At 44.9% G+C, this 19,059-nt stretch overlaps 1 protein-coding gene and 1 long non-coding RNA gene across 6 annotated transcripts in view; both read left to right on the top strand.

Moving 5' to 3' along the window:
- Positions 1-1,422, top strand: part of LOC109572994 (uncharacterized) — a 28,207-nt gene extending 26,785 nt beyond the window's left edge. For all 3 annotated transcript variants that reach the window (XR_002182887.2, XR_011561418.1, XR_011561417.1), the window contains one exon: positions 356-1,422. This is a non-coding gene — a long non-coding RNA (uncharacterized lncRNA). The remainder of the gene's footprint in view (positions 1-355) is intronic.
- Positions 1,423-3,615: 2,193 nt separating this feature from the next.
- On the top strand, positions 3,616-17,055 carry SDR42E1 (short chain dehydrogenase/reductase family 42E, member 1). Of its 3 annotated transcripts, none has more exons than XM_070770370.1 (3): positions 3,616-3,729; positions 13,712-13,804; positions 14,828-17,055. In XM_070770370.1, exons 2-3 carry the CDS (start codon positions 13,737-13,739, stop codon positions 15,939-15,941), a joined length of 1,182 nt encoding a protein of 393 aa, XP_070626471.1. In that variant the 5' UTR covers positions 3,616-3,729; positions 13,712-13,736; the 3' UTR covers positions 15,942-17,055. The 3 variants fall into 3 exon arrangements, with proteins under 3 accessions (XP_070626471.1, XP_070626473.1, XP_070626472.1); XM_070770372.1 differs by lacking the exon at positions 3,616-3,729 and adding an exon at positions 3,750-4,047; XM_070770371.1 differs by lacking the exon at positions 3,616-3,729 and adding an exon at positions 7,449-12,788.
- Positions 17,056-19,059: the final 2,004 nt, after the last annotated feature.

The raw sequence follows: 19,059 nt of genomic DNA, 5'->3' as shown, positions 1-19,059 counted from the left end.
ATTGGAGAATTTCAAGGGTTGCAGGGGACCTACTTTAAACAGGGGTGCTAGGGAAAGCCAAGGTCTTGCTTCCCTTTCTACAGTGACCTTGGCGGACACATGTTGAATACAAATGAAAAAACATAACCAATGAAACAAGGCTGGGGCCCTGGTGATTGTGTGCAGGAGAGCCACTCTCCCCTGCAGACTAACTGAACTATGATGAGAATGAAAAAGAAACTTTTATTGCATTAAACCACTGAGATATCAGGATTTATCTATTATAGAAGCTAGCACTTCTTATCATACATGCATAAATTATTGAACTCTTTTTGAGATTCTAAAAGTTGACATTTTTTTCATTTATATTTGCTAGAGCTATTCTCTACTGCGCCTCCCTGGTGGCTCAGTGGTAAAGATTCGCCTGCCAATGCAGGAGATGCTGGAGACGCGGATTCGATCCCTGGGTCAGGAAGATTCCCTGGAGAAGGAAATGGCAACCCGCTCCAGTATTCTTACCTGTGGAATACCAAGGACAGAGGAACCTGGCGGGCTACAGTCCATGGGATCACAAAAGAGTCGGACACGACTTAGTTACTAAACAACAACACCAAAATTCTCTACTACTTGAAAGAATCTTAATGGATACAATTTCTGTGAATCTGATGAGCTAATAGTATAAATTGTTGGACATCTGTGAAGAATGATAACTGTAAACTGGTTTTTCTGAAATGTATCCACTCTCTGGATATATTATTAGGGGAAAAAATTGTTCAAAAAGGATTGACATGTAAATTAATACTGAGGTCAATTTTTTTCCTGGTCATTTTTATCTTAAAATTCTTGTTCAGACCTTTATAAAATCAACTCACTAAATTGCAGTGGGTAGAAACTAAGGAAGCAATTGTAAAGTTTATGATTTTCCCTTAAAACATAAGTGCTTAGATTTTAAGAGTCCTTGGTGGCACGATGATATTAACATTTAAATTTGCCACATTTCTTCTTATGGGTTATCAACAGGCAGTAAACCTGGGCATCTCTTAGAGATGAATTTCCCCAAAGGATGTCCGTCGTACATACTGCATCCTCAGAGGGATATTTTCTTCCTTGGCTACTGGTCCCAAGAACATATTGCCAGTCACCTCACTAGCCTTCCTCTTGTCCTCCTCTAATCTTTATGCATGCTAGGAAGGCAGAGAAAAGCTGTGTCTTAAGACTACTTGCTACAACCATATCTCAGTCTCCTAAGACTTATGGCTGGATCACACTTGAGGACAAGACAGATAGGATCAGAGAGGAACGATTCAAGAGGCCAACACTGGGGACTCGGCTTTCTTCCTATGGCTTTCATTAATGTTTATATCCCTGGGCTTGAGGTTTTCTTTGTGACTCTGTGTTCTCAGTGAAAATTTAGCAGTAAATGACTTACGTCATATGAGCTTATTGGAGTCTGCATGTGGCAACAGCAGTGTATGAAGTCAAAACTCCTATCCTTTGAGCCATCAAAATGAAGTCTTCTCCAGCCAGGGGTCAAGTCGTGTGTGTGTGTGTGTGTGTGTGTGTGTGTGTGTGTGTGTTTGTACACAGAGCCTGCAGGTTTCCATGGAACCAAACTTGTGATGAGGAGAAAAAGATGGGCCTCCCCAGGACACCTTTGAATAAGGATGTCAACATTCCTTTCTATATGGCTTTAAAGTCTTTGGTTACTTCAGCAACAAAGGTTCAATTCAGTTCAGTCACTCAGTCGTGTCTGACTCTTTGTAACCCCATGGACTGCAGCATGAAAGACCTCCCTGTCCATCACCAACTCCGGGAGCTTGCTCAAACTTATGTCCATTGAGTCAGTGATGCCATCCAACCATCTCATCCTCTGTCGTCCCCTTCTCCTCCAGCCTTCAATCTTTTCCAGCATCAGGGTCCTTTCCAAGGAATCAGTTCTTTGCATCAGGTGGCCAAAATATTGGAGTTTCAGCTTCAGCATCAGTCCTTCCAGTGAACACTCAGGACTGATTTCCTTTAGGATTGACTGGTTGGATCTCCTTGTAGTCCAAGGGGCTCTTAAGAGTCTTCTCCAACACCACAGTTCAAAAGCATTAACTCTTCGATGCTCAACTTTCTTTACAGTTCAACTCTCACATCCATACATGACTACTGGAAAAATCATAGCTTTGACTAGACAGATCTTTGTCAGCAAAGTAATGTCTCTGCTCTTTAACGTGCTGTTTAGGTTGGTCATAGCTTTTTTCCTAAGGAGAAATTCTTCTAATTTCATGGCTGCAGTCACCACTGCAGTGACTTTGGAGCCCAAGAAAATAAAGTCTGTCACTGTTTCCATTGTTTCCCCATCTATTTGCCATGAAGTGATGGGACTGGATGCCATGATCTTAGTTTGTTGAATGTTGAGTTTCAAGCCAACTTTTTCACTCTCCTCTTTCACTTTCAAGAGGCTCTTCAGTTTCTCTTCACTTTGTGCCATAAGGGTGGTATCATCTGCGTATCTGAGGTTTTTGATACTTCTTCCAGCAATCTTGATTCCAGCTTGTGCTTCAAGTGCAAAGTCAAGTGGGCCTTAGGAAGCATCACTAGGAACAAAGCTAGTGGAAATGATGGAATTCCAGTTGAGCTGTTTCAAATCCTAAAAGATGATACTGTTAAAATGCTGCCCTCAATATGCCAGCAACAAAGGTTAGTCTTCGCATCATTGCTCGCTCATTGATCAGAAGTGGAACTGTAAAAATAGGGGAAACTGGGGACACAGGAAAATATACATAAATATGGAAACTCAGAGACAGATTTGAAAAGATACATGGCAAGTGAATACTCAGGAGCATAGAGAGCCTCATCCATCCATCACCCACCCATCTACCCGTTCACCCATCCATCTATCCATCCAGACACCCACACATCCATTCATCCATCGAAGCAATAAATGAGCTAAGCACCTCCTATTTATCAAGCACTGCCTATGCTCAACATTGTGTGTGCGTTAGTCACTCAGTCGTGTCCGACTGTTTGCCATCCCACAGACTGTAACCTGCCAGGCTTCTCTGTCCATGGAATTCTCCAGGCAAGACCATTGGAGTGGATTCCCATTCCCTGCTCCATAGGAGCTTCACAACCCAGGGATCGAATCCCAGTCTCCTGCATCGCAGGCAGATTCTTTACCGTTTGAGCTACAGGGAAGTCCTGCTCAACGTTGAAGGTACACAAAGACGGAAACGGAAGTCTAAATTGGAGGTGGTTATAGCCGACGATGGCTCAGACGGTAAAGCGTCTGCCTGTAATGCGGGAGACCCGCGTTCGATTCCTGGGTTGGGAAGATCCCCTGGAGAAGGAAGTGGCAATCCACTCCAGCAGTCTTGCCTGGAAAATCCCATGGACGGAGGAGCCTGATAGGCTACAGTCCATGGGGTCGCAAAGAGTCGGACACAACTGAGCGACTTCACTTTCACCACTTCACTTTTCATAACCGATATGCCCTGAAAGGGCTCCCGCGAAGCTGGAACACACGGTTTGGGCACTTCGGGAAGATGCGTGAAGTGAACGCCACACCGTCGCACAGGTGATGGTGGGAGAAACCTGCATACCATAGAGATGCCGAGACCTCCGAGCATCCTAGAGAGGCCGGAAGTGGCTCCAGGAGGCTGGTCCGACGGCTCAGGCGCAGAGCGGGGGTGGCGGTGGGGAGAGGGAGGGGCCTGAGTCGCCCCACCTCGCGCAATCCCGGCGTCGCCGTGGTCTTCTGTCTCTGTGAGTGGCCCCGGGTAGGGAGGGTCGCCCCTCCGCCGGGACCCAGGCGCGGGTCCTAGACTGAGTCCTAGACTTGGTTCTCCCATCAATTCCCTGTGTGACCCTGGCGGGGACGCCTGGGCTTGCACGCGCGTCGGGGTCCTGCGGAGGACGACCTTGTCGGCCGCTACCTGCTTGTCGTGGCGGCCCAGGTGGGACGAGCCCCGTGGCCGCTGGTACGGGGCGCGGTCGTGAGTGATGGCCGACCTGAGTTCACCCCACTTCCCCTCGGATTCCAAGCAGCGGGGCTCAGCGTCTCTTTCTAGGATCGTTGCGAAGGTCTCAAGCACCGGCTAGCTTCTGGTTTTCGTCTTCTTTTTGAAAAAGATGGCAGGCCCCAAGCTCAGAACTTTCAACAGGCATCTGTGTCAAGCTAGACTCCATTTACATTTTTTTTTTATTATAATCGCACTTTGTGGGGGAAAGATTACTTTGTCTTGATGACAGATGATTCTGGTTTTCCATTTAAGTGGCCGTGTAAGGTTCCCATTTAAAATGAAGGTATTTATTGCTAAAAGATAAGGAGTTTTAAATAAAACAGTAAGTACTAGTACCAGAGATAGGGCTGCTCTGGTAGCTCAGTGGTAAAGAATCTGCCTGCTAATGCAAAAGACACGAGTTCGATCCCTGGGCCAGAAAGAGCCCCCAGAGTAGGAAATGGCAACCCACACCAGTAATCTTGTCTGGAAAATACCATGGACAGAGGAGCCTGGCGGGCTACAGTCCATGGGGTCGCAAAGAGCCACACACCATTTAGCAACTAAGCAGCAACAAAGTATCAGAGATAGCAGGTGTGACGGAAACTATGAAGGTGGTAAGCGAATGACACTGCGTTGTTCCCAACCCAGCTGGGTCCTCCTACTCTGATCTGTCTTCAAGTCCTTGCTCCAACTCAGCCTCTGTCACCTGCATAATTTGTGGGCCAGTTTTTTGTTTTGTTTGTTTTAGATGCTTTTCCTTTCAACTTGACTAGGGTAAAAATGACGTGCGGCGTTGTGTGATTTTAAGATGCACAACTTGGTGACCTGATACGCATATATATTGTGAAATGATAAGCACAGTGAGGTCAGTTAACATCTCTATCACCTCACAGAATTATGATACTTTTCTTTGTGTGTGGTCAACACTTGAAAGATCTACTCTCGCCTGGCACGCGGGAAGATGGCGGCATCCAGGTGGAGGTCTTGAGATCAGATCTGCATGGAGTTGGCGTCTGGGCCAGCAAGGCGGGGCCTGGCTCACCCTGGGCGGTTCGGCCTTGGGAGCTGCGGGGTCCCAAAGTGGGGAGGGGGAAAAAAGATCTACTCGCCCAGCAGCTTTCAAGCCTGTAATACGGTAATATTACATATGGCCCCCATGCTGTGCATTTGATCCCCAGAACTCAATTATGTCTTGTAACTAGAAGCTTATACCCTTTGACCAGCATCTCCTCATTTCCCGCATCCCCCACCCCCTGGCAACCGCCGTCCTACTCTTTGTTTCTATGAGATCAGCTCTTTTAGAGTCTCCGTGTAATCGGGATCACCCCAGTATTTGTCTGTGACTTATTTCACTTAGCATAATGCCCTCAAGGTCAATTGGTACTGTCACTAATGGTAGGATTTCCTTCCCTTTTTGAGTGGCTGAATAGTATTCCACTGTGTGTGTGTTTGTGTGTGTATACATCACATTTTCCTTATCCATTCATCCTTTAATGGGCACTTAGGTTGTTTCCATGACTCAGCAATTTGAATAATGCTGCAGTGAATATGGGGGTGCAGATACCTTTTGGAGATAGTGATTTCCTTACTTTGGAGAGAGAGAGATATATATATATATAGGCAAGGTTCTTGACCTCTGAGTCTTTTTCTCATATCAGAAAAGCTGAGGATAATAATTACCTCAGAAGACTGTTCTGAGGCTTCCGTGGTAAACCTTAAGCCCCTTGCCCATAATACTAAACGCCGACATAGTTGCTATTTTCCTTTTAGCAAGAAGGAAACAGGATCCGAGAGGTTCAGTGACTTTCCCAGGGTCACACAGGGAATTGATGGGAGAACCAAGTCTAGGACTCAGAGTTTCTGATTTATAACCTAAAAAGCTTAACCCTGCCTCCCCACTACCTCTTGCCTCTTGGGAGGGGACGGGGCACCTCCTGCCTGCCCTTCTGGAAATTGGAAGCGCCCATTTGACATTGCAGAATGTGTTAGCTGTGAAAGCCCCCATGGGACTCAGGTCACCATAGACTTGGCTGCTTCAGGTCAGGGACTCTGCACAGCCCTGAGTGCTTGATGTGGGTGAGGTGTAGGCTGTAGAATCAGATGCATCTGGGTGCCAGTAGATACAGCCCCCTGCTGTCCAGTTCAGTTCAGTCGCTCAGTCGTGTCTGACTCTGCAACCCCAGGAATTGCAGCACACCAGGCCTCCCTGTCCATCACCAACTCCCGGAGTTCATTCAAACTCATGTCCATCGAGTCGGTGATGCCATCCAGCCATCTCATCCTCTGTCGTCCCCTTCTCCTGCTATCCCAATCCCTCCCAGCATCAGAGTCTTTTCAATGAGTCAACTCTTCACGTGAGGTGGCCACAGTACTGGAGTTTCAGCTTTAGCATCATTCCTTCCAAAGAACACCCAGGACTGATCTCCTTGAGAATGGACTGGTTGGATCTCCTTGCAGTCCAAGGGACTCGAAAGAGTCTTCTCCAATACAACAGTTCAAAAGTATCAATTCTTTGGCACTCAGTTTTCTTCACAGTCCAACTCTCACATCCATACATGACCACTGGAAAAACCATAGCCTTGACTAGACGGACCTTCGTTGGCAAAGTAATGTCTCTGCTTTTCAATATGCTATCTAGGTTGGTCATAACTTTCCTTCCAAGGAGTAAGCATCTTTTAATTTCATGGCTGCAATCACCATCTGCAGTGATTTTGGAGCCCCCCAAAATAAAGTCTGACACTGTTTCCCCATCTATTTCCCATGAAGTGATGGGCAGATGCCATGATCTTCATTTTCTGAATGTTGAGCTTTAAGCCAACTTTTTCACTCTCCTCTTTCACTTTCCTCAAGAGGCTTTTTAGTTCCTCTTCACTTTCTGCCATAAGGGTGGTGTCATCTGCATATCTGCATATCTGAGTTTATTGATATTTCTCCCGGCAATCTTGATTCCAGCTTGTGCTTCTTCCAGTCCAGCATTTCTCATGATGTACTCTGCACAGAAGTTAAATAAGCAGGGTATCAATATACAGCCTTGATGTACTCCTTTTCCTATTTGGAACCAGTCTGTTGTTCCATGTCCAGTTCTAACTGTTGCTTCCTGACCTGCATATAGGTTTCTCAAGAGGCAGGTCAGGTGGTCTGGTATTCCCATCTCTTTCAGAATTTTCCACAGTTTATTGTGATCCACACAGTCAAAGGCTTTGGCATAGTCAATAAAGCAGAAATAGATGTTTTTCTGGAACTCTCTTGCTTTTTTGATAATCCAGTGGATGTTGGCAATTTGATCTCTGGTTCCTCTGCCTTTTCTAAAACCAGCTTGAACATCTGGAAGTTCACGGTTCACGTATTGCTGAAGCCTGGCTTGGAGAATTTTGAGCATTACTTTGCTAGCGTGTGAGATGAGTGCAATTGTGTGGTAGTTTGAGCATTCTTTGGCATTGCCTTTCTTTGGGATTGGAATGAAAACTGACCTTTTCCAGTCCTGTGGCCACTGCTGAGTTTTCCAAATTTGCTGGCATATTGAGTACAGCACTTTCACAGCATCATCTTTCAGGATTTGAAGTAGCTCAACTGGAATTCCATCACCTCCACTAGCTTTGTTCATAGTGATGCTTTCTAAGGCCCAGTTGACTTCACAAGTCACATGTCTGGCTCTAGGTGAGTGATCACACCATCGTGATTATCTTGGTCATGAAGGTCTTTTTTATACAGTTCGTTTGTGTATTCCTGCCACCTCTTCTTAATATCTTCTGCTTCTGTTAGGTCCATACCATTTCTGTCCTTTATCAAGCCCATCTTTGCATGAAATGTTCCCTTGGTATCTCTAATTTTCTTGAAGAGATCTCTAGTCTTTCCCATTCTGTTGTTTTCCTCTATTTCTTTGCATTGATTGCTGAGGAAGGCTTTCTTATCTCTTCTTGCTATTCTTTGGAACTCTGCATTCAGATGCTTATATCTTTCCTTTTCTCCTTTGCTTTTCGCTTCTCTTCTTTTCACAGCTATTTGTAAGGCCTCCTCAGACAGCCATTTTTCCTTTTTTGCATTTCTTTTCCGTGGGGATGGTCTTGATCCCTGTCTCCTGTACAGTGTCATGAACCTCCGTCCATAGTTCATCAGGTACTCTATCTATCAGATCTAGGTCCTTAAATCTATTTCTCACTTCCACTGTATAATCATAAGGGATTTGATTTAGGTCATACCTGAATGGTCTAGTGGTTTTCCCTACTTTCTTCAATTTCAGTCTGAATTTGGCAATAAGGAGTTCATGATCTGAACCACAGTCAGCTCCCAGTCTTGTTTTTGCTGACCGTATAGAGCTTCTCCATCTTTGGCTGCAAAGAATATGATCAGTCTGATTTCGGTGTTGACCATCTGGTGATGTCTATGTGTAGAGTCTTCTCTTGTGTTGTTGGAAGAGGGTGTTTGCTATGACCAGTGCGTTCTCTTGGCAAAACTCTATTAGCCTTTGCCCTGCTTCATTCTGTATTCCAAGGCCATATTTGCCTGTTACTCCAGGTGTTTCTTGACTTCCTACTTTTGCATTCCAGTACCCTATAATGAAAAGAACATCTTTTGTGGGTGTTAGTTCTAAAAGGTCTTGTAGGTCTTCATAGAACCATTCAACTTCAGCTTCTTCAGCGTTACTGGTTGGGGCATAGACTTGGATTACTGTGATATTGAATGGTTTGCCTTGGAAACAAACAGAGATCATTCTGTCGTTTTTGAGATTGTATCCAAGTACTGCATTTCGGACTCTTTTGTTGACCATGATGGCCACTCACTTTCTTCTAAGGGATTCCTGCCCGCAGTAATACATATAATGGACCAGGTCTAGGATCTGTCAAATATTCCTCATTCCTGCTGACATTCTTAGAGAAATGGCTTAGGTTTGCATGGAGTTAATATGGATAGTTTGGGAAGCAGTTGGAAAATACCGATTATAAAACTTTGTGATTAACTTATATCATAAGTATCAGGAATAACTGCAAGACTGCAAGGATCTTTTGTGCAACAAATATCTAGGCAAAAGGAGTTTGAGTGGATAGCTGGACAAGAAGATCAGGGATAGAATTAACTTCCCTGCCACTGCCAGTAAAACTCAAAACTGCACAAATACCCCTGTTTGGCATGATTGTGTCAACTTTCCCCTTAATGCTGTGCGGTTAATTTTCTTCGCAGATGTGTTTGGCCTTTTAGGTTTTACACCTCACTTCCCTTTTACCTGTATCAGGGTGACTCTCCTTATTGTCTGTAACTACTTGTTCATCATTATGGCTCTGACTGCTTTGTATTAAACACAGATAACTTTCAGATCATGTATGGAATTTGAGCAGCACCGTTTCTAAACCTTCTAGCCTCAATACGCTTTCCTGGTCTCAGTACAGTAAGAACACAGTTAATTTTGCCCCCATTCAGTACCTGGCAGTAATTTAAAACACGCCATCATAGGGTTAAACTACCTGGATATATTTTTATCTTCCTTTAAAGTAAATACAGTAAATTTTTATCTTTATGAAAGCTGTCTTCAGTTCTGCTCGCCATACTCCAGTAGTGCCTAGATTTGTATGTTGCATTTTAATACCAGAGGGTCAGTAGCATCATGCTCTTGAACCCTGGGGATGAAGAACTGTGTGCATAAGCTGAGGTTCTTATTACTGATCCTTCGCATTTAATTAGGTCTTTGTAAATCTGAAGTACTCCTAGTCATTTTTATGAGTTTCTTCTCATGACTTCCCTGTGAGATGTCAACCTTATTACCCTCGTTCTATCTTAGTATTATCAAGGGGTCAGGCTAACTTTAAATTTCATTTTTTCTTGTTTATAATTAAGATTCCTGGTTTTTTTTTTCGGATCGTGTACTTAACCATAACCTGTATCAGCTAAAATGACTCCTCAGATTAAATGTGACCCTCCCCCCCAACCCAGAAGGAAGCAATTACTGAACAAAGCCACATTTTGGAAGAGCCTTAAAGCAATTGAGATTATAAACAGTGGTCTGAGTGCCCAGCCCTGGAAAGAATCAGATGGAAACTAGTAAAGAAATATAAAAACTCAGGCAGCTGTTTGAAGGAAAACCACGCAGACCCTCTTTTCTCCCTTATGGCTTAGTGTTCATGGGAATTTCTTTTGGTTTCCTGCGAAATGTGTTTGCTCCGATTTTTCTGTGCTCACCAGTGCAGGCAGCTGGAAAAGGAGGAGGTGGCTTCTGGGTGGCAGCACTAATGGCTGGTCATCTATGAAGGTTTCACCAGCCGGGTGGATAGGCTTCTCTCATTGCCATTTGTCTTGCTAACTTATTAATCTTTCCTTACTCGTCACCACTCCTCTGACCCTCCAGTTCAAGTCAATTACACAGGTTCTTGCCCCAGATAATTCTGGAATTAGTTGGAAGGTAATGAGGAATAGCGTGAATAGGCCTGACAGGTACTCGGAAGCATTAATAGTTTGAATTTGTACATTCCTGGTGTGATTAGTGTGCACTTGAGCCAGGATTGGCCTGCAGTCTTATGACTGGATGGGAATGTGCAATTTTAAAAACAAAGGACATTGATACACACTGCTGTATTTGAAATGGATAACCAACAAGGACCTACCATATAGCACAGAGAACTCTGCTCAATGTTATGTGGCAGCCTGGATGGGAGGGGAGTTTGGAGAAGAACACGTACGTGTCTGTGGATGGCTGAGTGACTTTGCTGTGCACTTGAAACCATCACAGTGTTGTTAACTGGCTATACTCCAATATAAAATAAAAACTTTTTTAAAAAAGGACAAGAAGAGATTTGGAAGAATTTCTTTTTTCTTTTTCCTTTCCTAAAAAATATTTATTTATTCACTTACTTTCACTGCAGGGTCTTTAGTTGCAGCATGCAAACTCTTAGTTGTGGCATGTGGGATCTAGTTCCCTGATCAGGGATCGAACCCGAGTCATCCACAGTGGGAGCATGGAGTCTGAACCACTGAACCACCAGGGAAGTCCCTGCGAAGAATTTCTGTTGGAAAATTCTTAGCTGGGCTCTTTGAAGCCTTGTCCATTTTCTGATTTCCTTATCGGGGAATTCTTGTGGAGATAGAAAAATATCTTAACCTTTTTTTTCCCCCCTCTGGCATCCTCTTAATGAAAACCCTGTAACCAAACAGAACAGTTCTAAAACCTGTAAGTGCGGTTTTGCTTAAGGGCGTCACCGTCCTTAGACTTCACCTGCTGCCCCTGCCTCATGGTGATCTCAGCTGAGCACACTGGCCCTGCCCCTTCATCACCCCTCACCTAGACTCCTGCCAACCTCCAGTCTCTCCCTCCTCCAGGTAAAGCTTAATCTTTGACAAGGACTGAAGTGAGCCCGCCGTCGTGGACACCTGCAAAGACTCTGTTGTCTGCAGAATAGAGTGCAGGCTCCCCTGAAGGAATCTTGGTTTCTCCATTTTGCCTTTTACTTTAATTTGCAGAAGCCTGTCTCCTCTAGCATACGCTCCGGAATGCAGGAATTCTGTCACATTTTGCTTTATGTCATTTTCATGCCAGAACTTTCCTTTTTAGGAGCTAAGTTAAATGAAAATGGCAGCACTGATTGGCATACACAGCGACAACTCTTGGACACGGCCGGGCCCTGCATAATTTGTGCCCATCATCATTTTACTAAATTGGGTGTATTTCACCATGTTCCAAATCATCCATGAATTCTGCAGATACTTGATGGGCATCCTCTGCATCCGAGGTTGTCTGGTGGGGACATGCCAGTGAGAAAGGCTGAAGGTTTCGGTTCTCATGGCACCCAGATTCTGCTGGAAGGAGATCAGTAGTCAGAAAGGAAACAAATACATTTAGGTAATATGCCATGAAGAAAACAAAGCAGTGTTCAGATAAGGGAGAGTTCTTCAGAAACTACCCTGTGCATCGAGCACTTGAGCAGACCTAAATATTGAGAAAGACGCAGCCTGGCAGGCATCTGGCTTGGCAGCGGTTCACACAGAGGTGAAGCAAGGAGTGCGCGTAGGCCTCAGCACAGATGAGCTTGGCATTATCAAGAGAAGGGAGAAGTTCAGGGGGCTGGAGCGCGGAGTAGAGTCCCAACAAAAGAGTGAGAGGAAGTCAGAGAAGGAGGTTGCCACCAGGTCATGGTGGTGACAGTAAGAAGTCTGGGCTGAAGTGTCACTGACTGACACCCTTCTGTGTCTGGAAGCAGCATCAGTGATAACAAAGTCATGTGATCATGTTAAGCGACAGAATGGACCGCAGCAAGTTTTATGGCTGGCTAGTCCAAATCCGAATGGGAGCGTCCTGCACTCAGAAAATAATAGAAACATAAAGTCGCATATTAAGAGGATGCCGGGCATTCATTCGTGATGGATTTTCCTGTAAGCACAACAATGGCAACTGCTTAGTCAGACCTTGGGACTCCAGCCATCCTTCACATCATTTTGCTCAGTTTTCCTAATTTTCTTACCCTCAAGCCACGGAGACAGTCACTTGCTGAATCTTGTCTTCAGCTGTTACACCAACTGATCTCTGCACGAATGATCTGATTAGCTTTGCTGGTGATCAAAGCTTCTTAGTAGAGTTATCCAGAAGAATCTGACAAGCTTTGTGTAATCCTGTACTTCTGAGAGACCTTATCATGATGTGTGGGAATGTAAGAGAAAAATTGAATCCTTAGACTGTGGAACTCGAAGAAAAGAAATTCAAGAAGTGCTATCCATGGAGCACCTACACTACATCAGGCAGTTTTTATACATGTTCCCGTTCGGTCTCCAGAATCCTGCGAGCTTATTTTTAGCTCTGATGTTTAATGCAGCAACAGCTCGGATGAACCTGTCCAAATGGTAGCACCTTTGGTTGCTTGCAGTCTCCCTAACTAACCACGCTTCTCAGTTGTCTCCACTTACTTGACTGAATGAGAGAAGGTGTGTGTGCGTGTGTGTGTGTGTGTGTGTGTTTAAATGCATTTGAGGACCTGCGAGCTTCCTGTTCCATTTCTTCTTAAGCGGAAAGAGTTGAGTGGCCCACTTTTTGCTTGTTTTGTCTTGTTTTTGAAAGAAAGGTGTCTTGGAGCCTTGAGAAAATAATAATTAGAATATAATTTTAGCATAGATGCGGAGGGAGGGGGAAGCAAGGTTCCCAAAGGCATTGAGCACACACAGTACTTAGAAGATTTCCTGGGTGGGTGAATATGGTTTGCTACATAAAGGACCTTTTTGTCCTTCCCTTCTTTTTCTACTTTTTTTTTTTTTTACATAAAAGCCTGTATTACACTATGCTGCAGTGTGCTGTCTTAAACAAAAGATGTTGGAAATTTGCTTCAGAGTTCTGTCCTTGATTTTTCAGAGGGGGTGGGAGGATGCGGAAAATGACCCTCTGTACCAAATTCGAACAACTTCTTTTCAAAAAGCCTCTAGTGTTTTCCACGGATTAAGAATAATGCTTTCTATTTGGAGAGTGCTTTGTGGTTTTTCAAAGCTCTCCCAGCTACATTATCTTATTTAACCTTCACACTGACCTTGCCAGGCAGTCAGAGCAGATTAGTACTGTTCCTGCTGACACACGGGCAGAAATGTTGTGCAGCCCAAGAAGTGATGAGGTGGGTGGGCAGGAGTCAGCTAATGTCCCAAAGCCATGACGGGAACCCAGGTCTTAGCTTTTCTTTCTGCTGGAGCACACTGCCTTTTTGTGTCTATTAACCCCAAGTAGGGGACCATCGCTTCTGCAGTTGGGTTAGTAACAGTGGTGCATCCTACTTTCTTCATAGGCCCAGTTATCTTTGACTGCCACATATGGATTCCCACAAATCTCCGAAGGAAACAGTCCTCATTACAGGAGGAGGTGGCTATTTTGGTTTCCGGTCAGTGCATCTGTAAAATATGTCCATGCAAGTATTTTACTGGTAGTTGCTGGGAAAAGTATAGCTTTCAACCTACATTAATGCAGTGTAGACTCTTACTCATTGGTACAGTGTAGACCAGGAATGAACCATGCTGCCCACTGCTCAGATTAGGAAATTGAGAACTATAGATACATTCCACTTGAAGAAAAATTCTTTATAAAGCCATTGAATCGGGGTTGGGAGATAATCATATCACAAACAATTTAAAATAATGGCTATTCTTTCACAGTTACATTATCATTCATAAATATTCTGAAGAATAGATGGTGAGTGCTAGAATGGGGGGAGGAGGGGTTTTCTGGTGGCTCAGTGGTAAAGAATCTGCCTGCAATACAGGGAGCTGCAGGAGATGCAGGTTCGACCCCTGGGTCAGGAAGATTCCTTGGAGGAGGGCATGGCAACCCACTCCAGTATTCTTGCCTGGAGAATCCCATGGACCGAGGAGCCTGGTGGGCTACATTCCATGGGGTCACAAAGAGTCAGGCACGACTGAAGTGACCTAGCATGCATGCATGCCTGGAACGGGGGGCTGGGGGAATGTAATATGTGGACACCACCATCTTTGAAGATAAAGCCTCTCTCACTGTAATTTAAATAAATGTGAAGATGCTCGTTTTTTAATATTTGCATAAGTAAAACTTGTACCAATGAATGTGTAAAGTGAGGAACTCACAGGATAAGCCAAGAAGACTGGGAAAATTATATACTTTTCCAAAGAAAGAGAGAAAGTGAAGTCGCTCAGTCATGTCCGACTCTTTGTGAACCCATGGACTGTAGCCTACCAGGCTCCTCAGTCTATGGAATTTTCCAGGCAAGAGTACTGGAGTGGGTTGCCATTTCCTTCTCCAGGGGATCTTCCCAACCCAGGGATCAAACCCAGGTCTCCCACACTGCAGGCAGACCCTTCACTGCCTGAGCCGTACTTTTCCAAGGCATAGCTTAATAGTGATTTGATCTAACTTTTACTCTTTCTTCTTGCAGCCTTGGCTGTGCTCTGAACCTTCTGGGAGTCCATGTGATTCTGTTTGACATCAGCCACCCTGCCCAGACCATTCCAGAAGGCATCCGGTTTATACTAGGAGATATCCGCTGTCTCTCTGACATAGAGAACGCCTTCCAGGGTGTCGACGTGGCTTGTGTGTTCCATATCGCATCTTACGGTATGTCAGGGCGCGAGCAACTGAATCGAAGCCTGATTGAAGAAATCAACGTGGGGGGCACAGACAACATCCTCCAGGCATGCAGGAGGAGAGGGGTGCCGAGGTTAGTGTACACGAGCACTTTCAATGTCATCTTCGGAGGGCAGGTCATCAGAAATGGAGACGAATCTCTGCCTTACCTGCCCCTTCACCTCCATCCTGATCACTACTCTCGGACCAAATCTATCGCTGAGAAGAAGGTGCTGTCAGCCAATGGTACAGCCCTGGAGAGGGGTGGTGGGGTCTTGAGCACCTGTGCCCTGAGGCCAGCTGGCATCTACGGGCCTGGAGAACAGAGGCACCTCCCCAGGATAGTGAGCTACATAGAGAAGGGCCTGTTCAGGTTTGTGTATGGAGACCCCAAGAGTCTGGTGGAATTTGTCCACGTGGACAACTTGGTGCAGGCTCACATCCTGGCCTCAGAGGCCCTGAAAGCCAACAAGGGCCACATTGCTGCTGGGCAGCCCTACTTCATCTCAGACGGCAGGCCTGTGAACAACTTTGAGTTCTTCCGGCCTCTGGTTGAGGGCCTGGGCTACAAGTTCCCGTCCACCCGCCTGCCCCTGACCCTCATCTATTGCTTCGCTTTCCTGACAGAGATGACCCACTTCATCTTGGGGCGACTCTACAACTTCCAGCCCTTCCTCACCCGCACCGAAGTTTACAAAACTGGCGTCACACATTACTTTAGCCTGGAGAAAGCCAGGAAGGAGCTGGGGTATGAGGCTCAGCCGTTTGACCTCCAGGAGGCAGTCGAGTGGTTTAAAGCCCATGGTCACGGCAGACGTCCTGGGAGTTGTGACTCCAAGTGTCTTGTTTGGGATGGGCTGGTGATCTTACTCGTGGTTACAGTGGTTCTCGTGTGGCTGCTGCCTTCCGTGATCCTGTCGATGTGAAGGAGGAGCTGTACTGAGGTGGTACAGTACACCACTGAAGTTGTTATATATACTGAGGTGGTTTTCATGAAACACACGTTTTAAAAATAGAGAATAGATACCTGATGTCAACCTTTGGATCTTCAAGTCGCTACTTAAGAATAGATTCTTGGGGGACTTCGCCCTGGCTGTCCAGTGGTTAAGACTCTGAGTTTTCAGCGCAGGAGGTATGGGTTCGATCTCTGGTTGTAGAATTAAGATCCCATGTGCTACACAGCACAGCCAAAAAAAAAAAAAAATTGATTCTTGGATTAAGTCTTCATTTCCTACCTCCTTGCACAGATCCTGAAGGGAGAAAACAGAAACCAGGATAAGTTTGAGATTCGGATCCTTGGGTCTTCCTCCTTCAGACATGGACAGTAGACGTCATTCCAAAACCCATAGAGCTAAACTCCCTCAGATGGGAAATGTCTTACTTGAATTTCTCAGAAGCCAAAAATGTACTTATCTTCATTCCATACGTTTTGCATTGACTTCACAGAGGTTGAAACACTGATATGGGAATGGCAAAATGCTAACAGGCTTGCACTTGTGTGAAAAACAACAAGTTGAGCTACTTCCCCGCAGCCCAAGCCTCTGAGGAGATGGTCACTTTTGCAGGGGAGGCGGTTGCTAGTCACAGTGTATGTTCTAGGAATGAGTTTTTGCCCTTCATGACATAAAGGTATTATACCTGTGTGACCACATGGTAATGTTTGATATTGAAATGAATAGACCTTTATCTTACCTCCCAGGATTCTTTAGAGGGTTAAATTGGATCAGGTATATAAAGTGCCACTCACCACACTTACAAGCCATTATTTTTATTAATATTATTATTACACATTCCTTATGAGGGTTTTCTTCCTCAGGGTATTCTGTTCAGAGGGTGCTGTTGCTACTGACCTTTCTGGAATACCTTTGTGACGTGCCCTCAGAGTCTGTAACAAGTGTGCTTAAATATATTCAGTGTTGATAAAGTTGTGGTCTCCAAGGAGAGATTGAAATCTGGGAAACAGCTAAAAATCTGATGATTGATGAGAATATTCAAGCTAATGATACCATTTGCAATTAAAAAATAAAACATAACTCTCAACTAATAGACTGGTTTTCTTCTGGGGAGAATTTCCGTTCTCTGAAGGCCTCTTCCAGTGAAGAATGTTCTGAACAATGGTGGCATTGTCCGGGCTCCCACGGGGATTGCTGTGGCAGACATTCAAGTTGTACTGTCACATGGGGACCGAAGTGCAGAGAAGACAGTCTTCACCCATTCTCTGATTCCAGCTACAGAAAGGACAGCATTCCTAGGCTGTAAGGACAGATGGCTGTGGAAAGTCGTGTTAGATCTGGTCTGAGAGTATTTGTAGGAGGAGGGTGCTGGATGAAGAGGCCCTGGTGCATCTTGCCTGGGCATGTTGGAAAAAGTGCTTAACTTGATACCAGAGGATCTGCCACCATGAATATCTTGTATGGTCTTTTAACCAAGTAACTGCAGCCTCTGTAGGGCCTCAGTTGCCTGCCTTGGGAAATAGGAATGTATTTGCCCTTTCTATTAACCCACCTTTGGGCTTTTCAAGTGGCACAATGGTAAAGAATCTGCCTGCCAATACAGGGGACACAAGAGACACAGGTTCAATCCCTGGGTCGGGAAGATCCCTTGGAGTAGGAAATAGCAACTCACTCCAGTATTCTTGCCTGGAGAATCCCATGGACAGAGGAGCCTGGCAGGCTACAGTCCATGGGGTTGCAAACAGACACGACTGAGTGACTGAGTATCTGGCACATTAACCCACTTACCCACCTCACAGGGTTTGTTCTGAGCATAAAGTAAGATGTAGTGAGTACTTTTAATATATAATTTAATATATAATATATAAATTGCAACATTAAGATGGTGGTGGGATTGTTTTTAGTGAAATATGAGTCTTTTATTTTGTATTTCATGAAGTTAACTTAGTCTGAGTTAACTTGTCTGACCAAGGCTTCCCTGGTGGCTCAGATGGTAAAGAATCTGCCTGCAATGTGGGAGACCTGGGTTTGATCCCTGGGTCGGGAAGATCCCCTGAAGAAGGGGATGGCAACCGACTTCAGTATTCTTGCCTGGGGAATTCCATGGACAGAGGAGCCTGGCAGGCTACAGTCCCTGGGGTCACAATGAGTCAGACATGACTACGTGACTAATACTTTGACTTTTCAACTTGTCTGCGTATGTGCAGCATATCTAACACTCCAGGTGCTGAAGGACAGGTACCTCTGCCCTTTACAGAGTTGCAGTCCAGCAGTGACATGGTGTGTCCATGCAGGAAGGTGACTGAGAGGCCAGGTAAGTGCAGCAAAGCATTTTTATTTTATTTGTTGTCACTGAGAGGCCTCACAGACTTTCAGAACATTTTTAATGAAGTCCTTCAAAAGAATGGCAGATAGTTCTAAGTTTTCTTATACCAACTATACTGAGCACAGTGGATTTTTCTTGTTTATGTTTTCTACAATGAAGGTATCTAAATGAAATTGATAAATGGGCTTCATTGTCGTCTAAATATGAGACATTTGATATTTTCACAACATTTGACATACTTGTCCAATATCTCCTTGAAACATAATCCATTTACTTTTCATGAACTCACACTCTTTTGGCCTTTCTCCTAGTTTTTATTGTTACATAACAAATTACCCCCCAAGACATATCATCCTAAAATAACAAATATTACTTCTCAGTTGCTGTGGGCCAGGTATCTGGGTGTGGCCTACCTGGGTAAGCTCTGGTTTAGGGTTTCTGCTAGCACTGCAGTCATCAGAAAGCTTGACTGAAGCCAGAGGATCCACTTCCAGGATCATCCATGTTACTGTGGGCAGGAGAACTCAGTTCCTCAGCATGTGAGCATCTCCGTAGGACTCGCTGTGTTGCATCCTCATGACAGGGCGGCTGGCTTCCCCCTCAGAGCAGGCGATTCAAGAAAGCAAAGTGGAAGCTGCAGTGTCTTTCATGACTCGTCCTCAGACGTCACACAGCGCACTCCACACTATGTACGCTTTATACAAGTCAGTCATTTTCCACGTGGTATTCAGTACGAATAACGCAGGAGGAGTGTTGGGGGTCCCA

Source organism: Bos indicus, chromosome 18 (assembly GCF_029378745.1).
Source record: "Bos indicus isolate NIAB-ARS_2022 breed Sahiwal x Tharparkar chromosome 18, NIAB-ARS_B.indTharparkar_mat_pri_1.0, whole genome shotgun sequence".
Lineage (NCBI taxonomy): Eukaryota > Metazoa > Chordata > Mammalia > Artiodactyla > Bovidae > Bos > Bos indicus.
The sequence above is the reverse complement of the archived record's forward strand: the minus strand, read 5'-3'. Positions and strand labels throughout refer to the sequence as shown.